Source organism: Crotalus tigris, unplaced genomic scaffold, assembly GCF_016545835.1.
Source record: "Crotalus tigris isolate CLP2741 ecotype Arizona unplaced genomic scaffold, ASM1654583v1 scf7180000024293.1627790, whole genome shotgun sequence".
Classification (NCBI taxonomy): domain Eukaryota; kingdom Metazoa; phylum Chordata; class Lepidosauria; order Squamata; family Viperidae; genus Crotalus; species Crotalus tigris.
Window position 1 is genome coordinate 97,352 of NW_024100466.1, and position 16,955 is coordinate 114,306.

The 16,955-nt window shown below is 42.8% G+C and overlaps 2 protein-coding genes across 2 annotated transcripts; both read left to right on the top strand.

The window, feature by feature from the left end:
- The first annotated feature begins 771 nt into the window (after positions 1-771).
- LOC120299442 (astacin-like metalloendopeptidase) lies at positions 772-10,006 on the top strand. Its single transcript, XM_039324290.1, has 8 exons — positions 772-829; positions 3,659-3,769; positions 5,184-5,245; positions 6,862-6,952; positions 7,591-7,708; positions 8,275-8,456; positions 9,074-9,155; positions 9,796-10,006. Exons 1-8 carry the CDS (start codon positions 772-774, stop codon positions 9,968-9,970), a joined length of 879 nt encoding a protein of 292 aa, XP_039180224.1. The 3' UTR covers positions 9,971-10,006.
- On the top strand, positions 9,191-16,564 carry LOC120299376 (mucin-22-like). Its single transcript, XM_039324175.1, has 3 exons — positions 9,191-14,626; positions 15,521-15,640; positions 15,988-16,564. The coding sequence occupies exons 1-3, from the start codon at positions 10,144-10,146 to the stop codon at positions 16,137-16,139; spliced, it is 4,755 nt and encodes a 1,584-aa protein (XP_039180109.1). The 5' UTR covers positions 9,191-10,143; the 3' UTR covers positions 16,140-16,564.
- The last annotated feature ends 391 nt before the right edge of the window (positions 16,565-16,955 follow it).

Consider the following 16,955-nt stretch of genomic DNA (forward strand, 5'->3'; position numbering starts at 1 on the left):
CTTCTGGAGGCATGCCTGGCTGAGGAATTCTGGGAGTTGAAGTCCACAAGTCATAAAAAAGCCAGGTTTGAAGACCCCTGCCGTACAGGACAGGCCCACACCCAGAACCAAGTGTTAAGTCTACAAGGAGGAGGTCCATGGTAACCATCTGGAAGAACTTCCTGATTGTAGGTGCTTTCAGGGCAATGGAGCAACCAACTGAATCTCCCTTCTCCAGAAGTCTTCAGAGACTCCTTTAAAGCAGGAGTCCCTTTTCAGCTCATCAAACCCCCCCCCCAAGAAGTTTCAGGTAGTTCAACGACCCCCTCCCATATTTATGATATGAAAATAATGCAATAAACGCTACTTTAATTAACAGTACTATGAACAACAACAATGAATAGCCCCATTGACTCCCTTGGAGAAGCTTGCTCTAGAACAGGGGTTCTCAACCTTGGCAACTTTAAGACTTGTGGACTTCAATTCCTAGAATTCCTCAGCCAGCAAAGCTGGGAGTTGAAGTCCACAAGTCTTAAAGTTGCCAAGGTTGAGAACCCCTGCTCTAGAATCTCCTGGACTGAGCTGGAGCTTGACCAGGTGATGCTACCTTGCAATTCTAGGATTCCCAGCCTGAGTACAGCAAGGGGTTAACCTGCTTGTGCTTGCTTCACCTGAGCTCTATATAAGAAGCCCAACGAGCCATTTCCCTCAAGCCTGCTTGTTGTTCTCTCTTCCTGGGGCTACTTAGCAGTTAAGCCAAGAACTAACATTACAGGGGTTAGTTCCTCAGCCATGGGTCTCTACGATGCCTTTGGGGTCCTGGTGGTCGGCTGCTTTTGGCTTCTTTCAGGTAAGGCATCCCTGGTCCCCTCAAGCGGTTGTCGGAGGTTGGGTTCTAGCATGTTTCTCTTTAGTTTTGACTAAAGAGTCTTGAAGTCCACAAGTCTTAAAGGCCTGCAGACTTCATCTCTCAGTATGGTCTACAAGTCTCAAAGCTCTGAGTCTAGCCCTCGCATTTGAGAAGCCATGATTTGGGGCAGGGGGCCCAAGCTGGAGACTCTGTAGGCCAGCTGGGAGTCCTTGACACACACCCTTTACAATATTTTCCATTCTGATGACTCTCCTCCTTCACTTTGACCTCAAGTTGTACTATGTCATGCAAAGATCAAATGCAATGGGGCTTTTTTTTAAAAAAAACCAGGATGGTATAGGGCAGGGGCAGGCAACCTTGGCTCTTTTATGACTCATGGACTTCAACTCCCAGAATTCCTGAGCCAGCCATGCTGAGGGGAAAGGGAGAGGTTTCCAAGCTGAGCCATGCTGGCTCAGGAATTCTGGGAGTTGAAGTCCACGAGTCATGAGGGGGCCATAGTTCCCCCATGCTGGCTCAGGAATTCTGGGAGTTGAAGTCCACGAGTCATAAACGAGCCAAGGTTGCCTACCCCTGGTATAGGGTTTCCTGCCTGAGCAGGGGACTGGTCTAAAAGATCTTTGAGTATCCTTCCAGACCTAGAATTCTATGTTCTATGTCAGAGGTGTCCAACCTGGGCCATTTTAAGATCTGAGGACTTCCACTCTCAGTACTGTCCACAATCTTAAAGAGGCCAAGGTTGGACAAGCCTGTTCCATGTTTTTTAGGTTGTGTTTTTGCTTTATGGCTTGGTGTGATATCTGAATCAGGCCATAGTGGGCTTGTTCAATAGGACTTAGTTAAAGCAAACCACTGTTTAGTGGTTATGATAGTTAAACACTGCTCCTGCTCAGAAGTTACAACATTCAGCTGAGCAAGCATGGCTGACTGTGTCTGTTGTAGTGCTGACTACAAACCAGGATAGTTGTGTTCATTTGACTCCATTTCCCCCCTTGGATTGGGGAGGAGTGTTGTGTGGGGTTTTTATTCATAGGTTTGGGGGGGGGGTTGTCATCCCTGGCATCTTTTATTTTTTCACTTTTTGTCTGTTACTCTACTTTTCCTTGTTTTTAATATGTTTACATCCCGAAGTCCAGAGTCAGGCAGCACATAAATATAAATAAATGAAATAATAAAAAGTCTGAGTAATGGATGTTACCGTGATTTAGGAAGTTCTAGAATTACAAAATCTCTTAACTGATCTGCAGACATGTAATTTTCATTTAAAAATTATCCCGCTTAACATTTAGCAGAGGAACTCCTCCAAGTGGTGTTTCAAGTGGATTGTGCCTAACTCCAAAAAGTAGGCAGGGTGACCTTTTTAAGATGCCACAAGCATCCAAGGTTTATTATCCTATGCAAAGAGAATTTAGCCAACCTCCGTTTGAAATTCCTGGTGAAAAGCTGCCCTCTTATGGCGGACGCTGGTATTACCTCAACCAAAGCAAGGCAGGCTTTACAGATGTACAGGCAGTCCTCGACTTACAACAGTTCATTTAGTGACCACTTGAAGCTACAATAGCACTGATAAAAAGGGACTTATGACCGTTTTCCACACTTACGACCATTGCAGCATCTCCACGGTCACGTGATCAAAATTCGGTCACTTGGCAACTGGTTCACACTTATGATGGTCGCAGCGTCCCACGGTCACGTGATCCCCTTCTGTGACCTTCTGACAAGTAAAGTAAATGCGGAAGCCAGACTCGCTTAACAACGTTACTAATTTAACAACTGCAACGATTCACTTAACAGCTGTGGCAAGAAAGGTCGTAAAATGGAGCAAATCTCCCTTAACAACGGTCTCATTTGGCAACAGAAATTGTAGATTCAGTTGTGGTTGTTAAGTAGAGGACTCCCTGTTGTGCATTTCACTCACAAGGATCTCAGTTACATCAGAACGAAGGTGTAGGGAAAAACGCTGCCTTGGCTGCTTGAAGATATGTAGTAATAATAATAATAATAATAATAATAATAATAATAATAATAATAATAATAATATCCTGGGTAAAGACTCGATAGGTAGACAAAATGCCAAATCCAGTCTGAACATTTGGCTGACTGTGCGATGATCCATAATAATAATAATAATAATAATAATAATAATAATAATAATAATAATAATAATAATATAGTAATAGGCTCTTTGGGTGCAATCCCAAAACAACTGGAGCACCACTTGAACAACATTGGCATGGACAAATTCGCTGTTAGTCAATTGCAAAAGGCGGCCTTACTAGGAACTGCTTCCATCCTGCGACGATACCTATAATACCATCAAACATCCACATCTGCCTATCCCAGGTCCTGGGTAAGGACTTGATAGGTAGACAAAAATGCCAAATCCAGTCTGAACATCTGGCTGACTGTGCGATGATTCATAATAATAATAATAATAGAGTTGGAAGGGATCTTGGAGGTCATCTAGTCCAACCCCCTGCTCAGGCAGGAAACCCTATACCATTTCGGACAAATCTCTGCTTAAAAACTTCCAATGTTGGAGCATTCACCGCTTCTGGAGGCAGGTTGTTGCAAAGCTGGCTGGGGAATTCTGGGAGTTGCAGTCCACACATCTTCAGGTGGCCAGGGTCGAGAAACACTGCCCTAGCTGGTTGGTCAGTGGGGCCAATGACCGAGGAGGCGATGGGTTTTCCTTCCCTGGATGAGTTCTGACAGAAGCAGGAGAGGCTGTGTTGTATTCCTGCACTCGGCAGGCAGTTGGGCAGGATGGCTGAATTCCCCCCCCCGTTCCCCCTTCTCTTGGTTCAGCCCAGCCGGTTCCCGGTCGTGGAGACACCTTCCAAGTGGCGCCCACTCCAGATTATGAACTGGAGGAGGAAGAGGAGGTTCCTCGTGATGACATTCTTGACATCAACCAAGGTAGAACTTGCTGTCCTTTCAAAAAAATACATTAATCACTCTGCTGAACACTTAATGAGCATAGCGCTGTCTTGTGTCTAAGGATATTTACCCATGTAGCAGGGTGGTATTAGTATTATCCTTCTCATCTTTTCTACTACCTTCTCTTATTGGTATTTTATGATTATATCACTTTGTTATTTGTATGTACACAGAGAGCTTCTGCAACAAAGACAAATTCCTTGTGTATCCAATTACACATGGCATTCTATTCTATTCTATTCTATTCTATTCTATTCTATTCTATTCTATAGTTTATTCCCATTCCCATTCCATTTCCTATTCCATATTCTTTTCTAGTCCTAGTCCCAGTCCTATCCTATCCTCTATTCCTATTCCATTTCCTATTCCATATTCTATGCTATTCCATTTCATTCCACTCTAGTCTACTCTAATTAACTTTAATTATACTGTTGTAAAACTTGCTTTATACGTTGTATTAGTTTCAATATTGTGATATTTCTACAATGTTGATTAAAAATGATTAGCACTTGAATGTTTAACTAGTTTAAGCCACTGAATATTCAATAAAAGAAATAAGTACTATCAATCCTAATTACGCTTTGAAATATTAACGTTAATAAGCATCGAATCAAAGAACTCAAATATCTTTATTATAGTCTTTGACCAGCCTTTACACTAAAAAAGAGAAATAGCTTGACACAACAATTGAATTGAACTGAATACTTTATTTGATCAAGTGTGATTAGACACACAAGGAATTTGTCTCCAATGCAGAAGCGTTCAGTGTACATGCAAAGCAACAGAGAGAATAATAGTAGTAATAATAATACCAATAAAAGGAGAAAGTAAAGAAGGTAATAAAAATATAATAGCACAGCCACCCTAGATGGGTTAATATGCATCCAGATTAAGCAGCACTGCAAGAATTTATTAGGAAAGAAAAAAAGTAAGACAATAAAAAGCATCTCTAATTTTTGTGTGTGTGTGCAATTGGTGAATATATTTGGCTAATATCTGTAACCATCATAGTATTTGGCATCTGCATCTGGAGTTGAGTGGAGCAAGAAAAAAAGCGCCATGTTCTATGAAATTGTTTGTTATACAATAAATGTTTCCTTCCCAGATCTACTGCTAATATTAAGATCACCACTCTGTATTACTTAATATTGTTTCTACATACTTAAAAAGAAAAGATAAAGCTTCTGGGACAAGGATCAGAGCACTAATAGATATTTTTTTAAAAAAGGAAAAGAAGAAGGAAATTCAAACTTCCCTCTTTTGTGCATGGGTTAATTACAATATTTATAAAATTTTAGGCCCCCTTAGAAGTCCAGCTAGGAGTGATTAGGTTTCCTGAGTTTAAGGCTCAGTCCGGTTTGTCCTTAACACCATTCCCACATTCTGTTCCCAGGACTGATTCCACTGGAGGCACCTGAGCACAGTTTCCTGCTTGAAGGCGATATTATCAAGCTGGTAAGTCAAGATGCTGGAGAGATGGAGATCTCTAGCAGCTTGGCAGGGCCCTTCAAGGTCAGCCCATCCCAGGCTGTGGTCAAAAAAGTCAAGATGGCAGCTGCAACAGTGCAATTGAAGCTCCACCCATTTTTTGTGAGTGGAGTAGGGTGATGGAAAGGGTTACTATCAAAAATAACTATCCACTCTACCATCCGAAACAATTTCTTTGGGGTACGTGCTGTTCTATTGCCAAAGACCTTGAGCAGTCAAGTCCTTTTTAAAAACATTGCCAGAGAAATGCAGAAAAAAATTTCAAGCATCTTGAGAAAGGACTGAAGGAACGGAATTTTTTTTTTCATAGGAGAAGATATTTTTGGGAAATTGCAAGGCAATGCTTAATAAATTGGGTATGTATAGTGAAAAGAAGGACTAGGAGTAACATGACAGCAGTCTTCCAATATTTGAGGGGCTACCACAAAAAAAAGGAGGTTAACCTATTCTCCAAAGCACCTGAAGGCAGGCCAAGAAGTAACAGATGGAAACTAATTGAGGAGAGAAGCAATGTAGAACTAAGGAGAAATTTCCTAACAGCGAGAACAATTAACCAGTGGAACAGATTGCCTTCAGAAGTTGTGGGTGCAGTTACAGCTGTAGTTGCTGCACAGCTGACTTCTAACTGAAGTTCATTCTATTCTCTAAGTGGTTCTTATTTGAGTAAGAATTTTTTTTTAAATAATGTGATGGCTCCTAGTTCTAAATGCCCATACAATGCAGTGGAAACAGCATTTTTTAAAAAAATAACCAAAAGGAATCTTGTTTTTTTTTTCTTCCTGCAAAACACTTCTTGCTTTAAAGATTCGGAACAGAAAGCCCAGTTTGCTAGCGTTCCTTTGAGAAATTGCTGGAGATGTGGTCCTAAAGTTCAGGTTTTACTCGTTTTGGTCACCACAATATAAAACAAATGTTGAGACCCTAGAAAGAGTGGACAGATGACCAGGGTCATGGAGGCTAAAGCATACAATGATCAGTTGCAGGAACTGGGTATGTCTAACGAAGAGAAAGAGCAGGGGTGACATGATAGCTATCATTCAGTACTTGAGAGGCTATCACAGTGAAGAGGGGGTCAACCTATTCCTCAAAGCACCTGAAGGCAGGAGAAGAAGTAATGGATGGAAGCTTGTGAAAGAGGGATCAACCTAAAATTAAGAAGAAATTTCCTGATGATAAGAACAATTAATCAATGAAACAACTTGCCTCCTAGAGTTGTGGGGGCTTCAACGCTGAAGGTTTTCAAGAAGAGCTTGGACAACCATAGTGTAGGGTCTCTTGTCTGAGCAGGGGGTTGGACTAGAAGACTTCCAAGGTCCCTTCTAACTCTGTTATATTGTTACTGTTGCTCTTAGGTGGTCCTGAAAGGCCTCTGATGAAGCCTTTAAACATAGATGGTGAATTTTAATTTCTCAAATGGCAGAATGGTTATTACCATATTTTCTGGTGTATAAGACGACTTTGTAACCATGCAAATCATGCAAATACGGTAAATGCATGGAGAATAACTACAGTTACCCTAAATGCTAAGAGACGTGTATACGTGTCCTGAATTTGTGATTGAGGGGTTGCCTTTTTCTCTCTAGAGCCCCTTCAAGAGCTTCTCCTCTGCCAGTCCGAGATGGCCGAAGAGGAAAGGAATTGTCCGAATTCCCTACATCGTCTCCTATAAATACGGTAAGGAGCAAACTCTGGAAAAAACTTCCATGTGGATGAAAAGAAATAATAGCAGGCTTCCATTTTCTTGGAAAGAGTCAAAAGTCCCAGAGGTTCAACTTCAGTGGTGTTTCTCCAACCCTTCTGGAATCTTATGGTTTGCTTTTTCAACTGGGCAATCTCTAGCCAGGATCTTAAACCAGGATTCTTGGTAGGATGAAATCCTTCTAACGAGTGGCCAGGTGAAAGGGTCTAAGTCTCCTGGTCACAGTTCAACTTGCTGCTGAACTTGAAGATAATTTGTACATTTAATTTAAATGTCCTGTTTATTTCTGTATTTATTTGATTTAGATTCCACCTTTGCCTCAGGAGTTCAAGCTGGTACATGTAGCACTCTGTTTCCTTCCTTCCTTCCTTCCTTCCTTCCTTCCTTCATCTTTTCTGTCTTTCTTTCTTTTCCTTTGCTTTTAAAATTCCTTCCCTCCCTCCCTCATTTCTCCTTCATCTCTTCTACGAATTGGGAAGAGTGTTTGCTCTCCATATTTTTTAAAAAAATTCTTCCATCCTTATTTCCTCTAAGGACAAAAACAACAAAAAACAACAACAACCCTTCCCCCCCACACACACACACCAATTTCTTGCTGAATTGACCATTCCAGACCAACACAGCGTGCAGATCATCAAGGAAGCATTTGAAGACTTTGAAAAATTCACTTGCATCCAGTTTGTCCCTTATTCCTACCAGAGAGATTTCGTCTCCATCGTCCCTCTGTCTGGGTGAGTAACAGTGATTCCCATCTCAAATTTTGCTTCTTCCTGCACAGTTGTAGACTTCTGTGATCACACACCAAAGGAGACCTTTTTCAATTCTGCGCTGGATGGGGCTGATGGCAGCTGGAGTCCAATTTCACTCAAGTCCCGCAAGTTGGAGAAACTTGCTGCAGATAAATACATGCAAAAATACCCCACACACACACTACACACTCACTCACTTCTGGGAGATATATACAGGTAGTCCTGTGGTGAGATTCAAATAGGTGAACAACCAGTTCTCTGTGTGGATGCCACTTCTAGAAGTCCATTCTGGGCCTGGGCAACAAAAAATTAGCTACCGGTTCCGCCGAAATGGTGCAAACCGGCTGAATCCCACCTCTGTTTGGAGGTGTTTGTGTGTTTTAAATATTGCATCTTGCTTTAGCTTCAGGTTAGTGGCCTGTTTACTCTACGTCTAGTATGGCAAATGCCCAAGTCATTTTCATCTAAAGAGCAGGCAGCTTCGCCCAGGGCATTATTAGCCCATCTGATCTGCAATGCAACCCCTTAATTCCTCTCTTTCTTTCCAGCTGCTTCTCCAGCGCAGGACGCATCGGAGGCATGCAGGTGCTGTCTCTGGCTCCAGACTGCTTGAGGAGAGGGAAAGGGGTGGCTTTGCATGAGCTGATGCATGTGCTGGGCTTCTGGCACGAACACTCCAGGGCTGACCGAGACAAATACATCAACATTTCCTGGAATGAAATCTTGACTGGTAAGAGATGTGGCTGTTCTCAGAACCGTTTTGGGTAAGAGGAACGGCCGTTGCATGGCTGGATCCGCTGCGGCAAGTTATCTCCCAATAAGCTGGGATAGACTTAACAGAATAAAAGAGTCAGAAGGGACCTTGGAGGTCTGCTAGTCTAACCCCCTGCTCAAACAGGAGACCCTATACCAGGGGTAGGCAACCTTGGCTCTTTTATGACTCGTGAACTTCAACTCCCAGAATTCCTGAGCCGAATTCTGTGAGTTGAAGTCCAGGAGTCATAAAAGAGCCAAGGTTGCCTACCCCTGCCCTATACCATTCCAGACAAGTGGCTGTCCAGTCTCTTCTTAAAAACCTCCAGTGATGGAGCATCCACAACTTCTAAAGGCAAGCCGTTCCACTGGTTAATTGTTCTCCCTGTTAGGAAATTTCTCCTTAGTGTGACTACGAGCTCTGAGAAGGTAGGTCTAGCAAGTGCAGAGAAAAACTTATCCGTGCATTCCATCAGAATAAGTTAAATGTTTAATTTCCCCATTCTCTGCTATCTTTGAATCCAGATGGTTAGTTGCCTGCTAAAATTCCATGACCCCCAGATGATTAAAAGTGTCCTTGTTCATTTTTTTCAGGTTTTGAAATTAACTTCATCAAGAACTGGAATACCAACATGCTTGACAATTATGACTATTCGTCCATTATGCATTATGGGAGGTATGGAAAATTTATTTACTTATTTATTTGGAAGATTTATAAGGCCGCCCACTCACCCTTGTCACTCTGGGAGTGATATGATGTCAGACAAAAGGTACCATACCGCTTTATAAAGATGAATTTGCATTTGAAAAGAGTACATTGGGGTTTCAGTTAATATGACATTTAAACAAAGCAGCATGAGCTTAAAAAAATAACTTTGCGGCTAATTCATCTTCATTATTACAGAAATTAGGAACGGTTCATAGAAAGCATTATGAATGCAAATGACCATACCATTTTCCCTTTTTTTAAAAAGTACAGAATATTGCCATATTATTATGAACAGGATTTTTAATGATTTGCACCTTTTTAATTTAATATAGGTCATACTGAGAAAAATATTCCACTCATTGGGTACATTCTGTGCATGGAGAAGGTGTCTTTGGTAGTGTGTGTGTGTGTGTGTGTGTGTGTGTGTGTGAGAGAGAGAGAGAGAGAGAGAGAGAGAGAGAGAGAGAGAGAGAGAGAGAGAGAGAGAGATGGGGGGGGGAATGGGAAACAACTTTCTCTGCCTAAGATCTGTTATTTTTTGTCCTGGTTTCACTTGATCTACTACAAAAGGGAAGTTTGAGCTACATCATCTTCTCACCATTTTCAGGAATGCTTTCAGTATGACTGGCTTACCTACCATCATCCCACTTTCTGGTCCTCCTGCATTCCTCGGCCAAAGATGGAACCTGAGTGTTTCGGACATTGCAAAAGTCAACAAACTCTACAAATGTTCTCAGGTTGCAGCCCAGCCAGGTAATGCTCAAAATGAGTCAAGTTCTTGACAGTAATCAAGAGAGCTAGTTTCTTACAAAATCTTATTGTCATGTGTATCACAAGGAGAAAAAAGGTTGGATTAGATAATCTTCATGCACAATTATGGATATGTAGAGGGTAAGGAAGATGAGATAGGCACAACTTCACACGGCTTGCCTTGCGCATTGGCTGTTTTAACATTATGGGATTCCCCGATTGCACTAAACTGTGTTTTCTTGGGCTTTGGTTTTTAAGGGGTAATGTGAATTCAACTCTGGTTGATAAACCAGGTTTTATGGCTTGCTCACTTCATAAATCCAAGCAATTATGGCTTAGTCAAGTTGTCATAATAAGGCAAAACTGGACTAGCAAATGTGTAGGGAATGTCTTTTTCTATGACCCAGCAGCACGTGGTTATCTAATTTTTTGTATTATATTTCCAGAAGTGGTGCCTGAGGAAGCCATCAAAGAGAAGGTTATGGACTTCATCCCTGTTCATCCTGAGCTCTGTTCTAAAACCAATTTAGCCAGTACTGTTGTTAGAAAGACTACAGAGCCCATTTTGTCATCTCAAAAGACTGTTGGTGAAGATCTAAGCACAGTAGCAGGTCAGTTGAGGAGAACAGAGGGGGCAGAACAAAGCGTGGTGGTATCTGCCATGACCTCTCACATAGGAGAAGCAAGCAGAGAACTTCAGACGCCTTCAAAACATGTGCTGGATACAACACAAACTAGACAGGCAATAGACAGTGTTCTTGAGAAAGCTCCTACACCATGGACTTCCCAGAATCCAATCACTGGATGGCAGTTGAGATACCAATATCTGAAAGCGTATACACCAACTGAACAAAGCCCCACAGAAACAAGAGCAAGGGCTGCTCCAGAAATGGAGCAGACATCTTCCTCTCTTGCCAAAGGTTTTGTCCTTTCTTCAGTGGGAAAAACCCATGGAGCTATAACACCATTTGGTCAGAAAGAAACTAGTATGGAAGTTTCTGGCTCAAAAGCCACAGTCCTAGAGCCTACAAGAGAACTGTCTACAGCGGTGGAATTGGCAGGTTTGTTGGACATGGGAAGTAATGAGACAGACATTGGAATGGGTTCTCCAAGGTCCCCCCTATCTGTGGTGGAGGAACACTCCAAGGGACAATCAAAGAAGGCGTTCCATCAAGCCATAACTGTTTCTATGAATGAAACAGGCAGCCCAGCTTATATACATCCAGTGGAGGATGTTTTGACTAACGTGACTAGCTCTTTATCTCTCTCTGGCACCCTTGGGAACCCAACCACCATCTCCAGCCATATGGAACTGGGAGAAAAACGTCAAGGCACTAAAGTGGAAGGCCTGACAAACATTGTCACCATTTCTGGCTCAAAGTGGAGGGATGTGGACGCAAAAAGTTCATACCACGAGAAATCAACTATGCTTCCTTACATTCAATCTCCCACTATCAAAAATACACACGAACCTGGAGAAGTTCTACTTCCTAGAAAGGAGACACCAGTTCCTGTAACTCTGGAAGCTCAAACAAAATACATGGGTTGGTTCACTTCTGAAGCCCCATCATCTCTTCAGGGAGTGGTCACTGCCCATCCTGTTGCTTCAGAGTTAAAAGAGATCGGTTCCTTGTATAACAATTCTTCTGGGATAACAGGTTCATTTTCACTGCCACCACCTCACCTGGCAAGAAATGGTTATGAATGGGGGACATCCATTACTGGTGAGCCTCCTGGATCTGTTTCCTTGAATGTTACAGACAGGCAAGTGGAGGTTGAAAGCCATACCATGGATCATGCAGAGTTGCCAAGTCAAATTCCCACTTGGGGGAAAGTGGCTTCATTAGCAATCAAAACCATTGTGGCTGTCCAGCCTACAGAGCAAAGCTCTAAGACAGCAGCAGGACCAGGGGACAATAGGACTTGGTCCCAAACAAGCAGTGACATGCATCACCATCCCAGGTTCATCACTGAGGGATGGTCTCCATCTGCAGATGTAGAAAAACAAACACTGGAGAAGACTATAGAAACAGCATCTATGAAAACCCTAGAGAGGTTACCAATGACTCAAAAGATGGATGTGGTCCACAGGGAAAGACCTAGGCGAACCACTTTGACGAGACAATTTCCCACGGAACCATCTGGGAACCAAGTGTTCACCCAAGTTGAACAAGGGGATGAAGAAACTCAAAGTCAACATTCTTCTACTTTGTCAATAAAAACTGGAGCTGAATATCATGAGATTCAAACCAGCAATTCTACTAGTAGGCTGAGGGCAATGGTGTCTCCAAAACAATGTGGTAAGAAATTAGCAGTGTCTGCATCTGAAACACTAACTCCACACATGGAGCACACTGCTGAGAAATTCAGCTCTTTAAACAGGCAAACAGAATTGGGAACTACTGGCAAAAGGAGTCCAAAGCCAGAAATTCAAGAATCTGGCCCTACTTCAAGTTGGATATTTCAGCTAGGGAGAGAAAGAGATACTTCTCCCAGAAGTTTGGGTAGTTCCATGAAGCCAGGAGGTAGAAATGGAACCAATAATTCTGCAGAGCATCCTAAAGAAGAGACTTTATTAGTGAAAGTGAAGGAATTCACGCAAACAACTCCAAAGAAAAGGACTCCAGAGATTACTGTGATAAACGGTACCAGATCTGCTGCATTACTAACTGTTGGTTCTTCCAGTTTTTTCACCATTTTGGCTCATGGCAAGCCAACTCTCAACAGACCCCAAAGCCGTTTTTATTTGGGGGACACAGATTCTGTAACACATCCTGAAAACCTGTCTACGCGATCTCTAGAACTCAGCCCAGAAACAGAACTTTCCTTCCAGCTTAATAAAACTGTCTCTTCTGCAGAAGAAAGATCTGTCATGGCAGCCAGTGCAACAGCAGGATTGACTGTGGGTGGGATGAGCTGGGTCACAGCTCATGTTCAGGAAGGTGCAGCTGGGAGACATAGTACAGGGCCTCCTTCATTAGAAATGCAATCAATGTCTCTAGAAGGAACAGCCCCACCGCTGGTCACAGGTTCCTTACAGTCTCCCGAGCTTGTGAGCCCAAAAGAGGGATCTGTTGGTGGCCATCGTAGAACAGCTACATCACTTCCAAGGGACACATCCCCCATGGGCACTATAGTTGCACTATCTACTGATTTGTCCAGTGCTATCATTGTGGACTCTAGGGAAAACCAGACTATGATGCATTATGATTCAAAACGGGTCACAGGTATCCCTCCCAAAACAAGTGGAGAGATAGAGATGGACACCAATGGTAGCATTCTGGCTTCAACTGAAATCCATAGAACATCTCATGCTGGAGTTTCTACCAGGGGGTCCCATGAGAAACACACAGAACTTCTACAGTTCCAGTCTGAACCACAAACTAGAGTAAAGCCTTTAGAGGAAGTCACTGGGCCAATATCGGATGGGAAAACTTCAACCCATTTTCTGGAAGAGACATGGAAGATCCTTACAAAAGAAAATGATGCATACAGATCAGAGGAGTCAGCTGCTGCTGAACTCACAAGGGCTGAACAGGAAGGATCTGAACAAAGTCATATCAGCACAGCAGGTGCCACCAGTCTAGGTATGGAATCTTCATCTCAGTTAATTTCCACTAATTCCACCAAGGAAACAGAAGAATCCACAATCTTCAATGAGAAGAAATGGAATGTATATCACACTGCCAGTCCTTCTAGCCAATCATATTATGTTGCTTTCATTCCTCCCCATTCAAATGCCACAACACCAAATGTGGTACCATCTGTTTCTGATGTCTATAACCCTCATGATACAGAGAAGGTAAAAGCTGCAGATGTGTACCATATGGTCACAAAGTTCTCTAAAGGGGCTTTGGTGCATACTGGAATATCTCTTTCCCAGCTCCAAACTCTTGGCTCAACTGAAACGGAAAGGAGGTCTTCTACAATGTATGGAGCCAAAAGTCTGGAAGAAGCCACTAAGACTCCTGCAAGAGTGAAAAATGGAGAACTATTTACTCTTGCAACGGAATCATCCAGACAAATCTCTGAGACCCATGTTGCAGTGACACTAGAAGAGATGACTGGGGGCCATAAGAACAAAAGGAATCTAGAAGAAAACAAGTCTTTTTTTGCAAGCAATCCTGTCCATCTCCACCATATCAACAAGAGATCCCTGCTAGGAATAACGGCAGCTCCATCTTCTTTCATATTGTCTTCACTGGCTCCTCATTCTAAGCTGTTGCACTCAAATATTGGACATGTAAATCCCAGAAGGCTGAGCATAAAGAAATTGTTCCCAAAGAAGCGTATGCGTAAAATCATTACGGCTTCTTCAGGTGGGACCATACAACAACTGCTTCTTCCTGGATATTTACAAGGATACCGGAGTCATCCTGCCATTTCAATAGGAAACATGACGACACCAAGGGAGCCTGAGAAACCTTTATTGAGGTCCACTTCAAAATCCAAATTATGGACTCTTCTCCGAAAGTTGTCTCCTTCTGAAAAAAAGAGAGGAAATAACCAAGGGCCCAACCAGAGAACAACAGATAACATGTTGATATCCTGCTCCTTCAAGGAGAACCTGTGTGGCTGGAAGCAAAGTCAAAATGACAGCCTAGACTGGATGCTTCAGAAGGAAGAGAAGACTGCTGAGTCCATGGAAGATGACAGAATTTCCGAGAAGCCCTTCAGAAGTTTAGATGGTAAGGGATCTGATCTGATCTGAAGTCTTAAAAAGTAAAATGTCTCTCCCGTTTCTGGTGTTATATCTGGGTCTTCCAAATTTTTATTTATCTGCGCCTGTCTGTTGGTTTCTTCTTTCAAATCCTCTATCTTTATGTCAGTTTCCTTTATTTTTTTCTTCTGATTTCTCAGTTTCTAGTTCATTCTTTATGGTCATTTTCCGAATGTTTTTTTGCTTGTAAGTTTAAGTTGGAGAGTTGCTCATTTATGTTATTTAAATTATTTTTAGTCTCCCATCTTGCTTTTTTAAGGTTCAGCTTTCACAATCATAGATAGCTACGGGGAACACAAGCGAGCAAACTAACTACATTTGGTCGCCGTGCTTATGTCCTTGCTTTTCCATACTCAGATATGGAGTAGGCCTCATAAATGGGTTTCAGTTTGGGTCTCTCCCTCTGACCTCCTAACTCAGGGGTAGGCAACCTCGGCTCTTTTATGACTCATGGACTTCAACTCCCAGAATTCCTGAGTCAGCATAGCTGGGAGTTGAAGTCTATGAGTCATAAAAGAGCCCAGGTTGCCTACCCCTGTCCTAATCTATGGGAAAAGTCAGGTCTCCACAGCTTTCCAGAAGGCTAAAAGGGGAGGGGTGTCTCTGATCTCTGGTGGGAGGCTGTGCCAAAAGAGTGGGAGGTCACCAAGAAGGCATGGCTATGAGCTCCCATGAGATGGCAACATTTAGGGGAGGGGGACAGGCAAGTACCGTCAGGGAGAGCCCATCCTGCAAGTAACTTAGCCCTGTGCCATGGAGGGTCTTTCAAGTTGATAACCAGCACCTTGAATTGCCTCAGAAAGGAGCTTCAGATCTCTTGATTGTGACAGGCTAACTTGTGTCCACATCATTTCTTCACCAGGCTATATCTCCCTCAAGCCTTCAAATCATCTCTCAAAGCAAAGGGCTGTTTTGATCAGCCCTGTTGTGTACGGCATCAGATGTCTCCAGTTTTGGTACAGATCACCAGACTGTGCTGCAGGTAAATGTCTTCAGCCCTATTGGCTGGAAAATCTGGGGGCTGCATTCCCAACAGGGCTGGGGGTTGCATTCTGAGAAGGGTTCCAGGCTGGATTAAGCGATCCTGAAAATGGTGAGCCAAACATCCGGAGACGGATACATTTAGTCGCGACTTACAACAGTAATTGAGCCTGCAATTGCACGGCTGTTGGAACTTCAAAAACGGGCCATACATAGCTTTGGGAAGAGTCACTGTCACTTTGAACAGTGATTAAATGAGGACTAATTGTAGTGATCTTCAAGAGAAAAAATGTGAGGTTTTTTTTCGTTCTGTAGATAGCTGGTCATAGAGCTATTTATATTTTGTAGGCAAAATCAACTTCTACACAAAGCTTCTGAATTCCACTGACTGGCAGAAAGTGAGGTCAATGAAGGGAAAGCAAGATGTTGGTTGGCATCAAGTGACCTTATCTATTTCCACAACTTGGACATTACAGGTAAACATTCGTGGCATGTCCTAAAGGCAGAGGTTTCCCCTGTCCAGTCATGTCTCTCTTTCTTACCTGAGGGAGCCAGCATTGTCCAAAGGCACTTCTGTGCTCATGTGGCCAGCGTGGCTTTACACCAAGGGACATGGAATGCTGTTACCTTCCCACTGGTAGTACCTACTTATCCCCTCGCATTTACATGCTTTCAAACTGTGGGAGGAGAACAGGAGCTCACCCTGTTGCACGGTGCTCGGGTCCCAAACTGCCAACCTTCCGGTTGACAAACCCACTGTCTTAACCGCTAGGCCACTGCCCCCACTCCATGTCCTAAATACATATTGTAAATTAAACATGAATCAGGTACATGTTACGATACAGAGGAAGATCAGATGTGTTATTTCCTCCCCATCCCAAAATTCAACAACCTGTTTTCTAAGTAATCCTATCAACCCGCCTCCATTGTTTTTATGTTATATAGGCTGACAGGTGCCTTTAAAAATGGCTCGCTGGAAGCTTTTCCAAGATTTAAGCAAAAGATGCTGCCAAATTAGTAATTGTTGATGTTGCCACTTGACAAAACCCTTAAATCTGTAAGAAGTAATCATAGGGACTGTTTAATTATAACGCATTTAATGGTGGTGGTGACAGCGCCCTGGTCCTGTCTCCGCTTAGAATGTGCCTCTACCTAACGAAAGATAGCACACGCTTGAAAACTGTTTCCTTTTTCTCCCAGAAATGTAATTCAATTTTGGGGGGAACGGTCCGAGTGGTTAGAATGTGCTCTTTTCCATGTGCTCTCTCCACAGGTAGCGCTCGAAGGCATTGTTGGCAACAAAGTAAGATGTAATG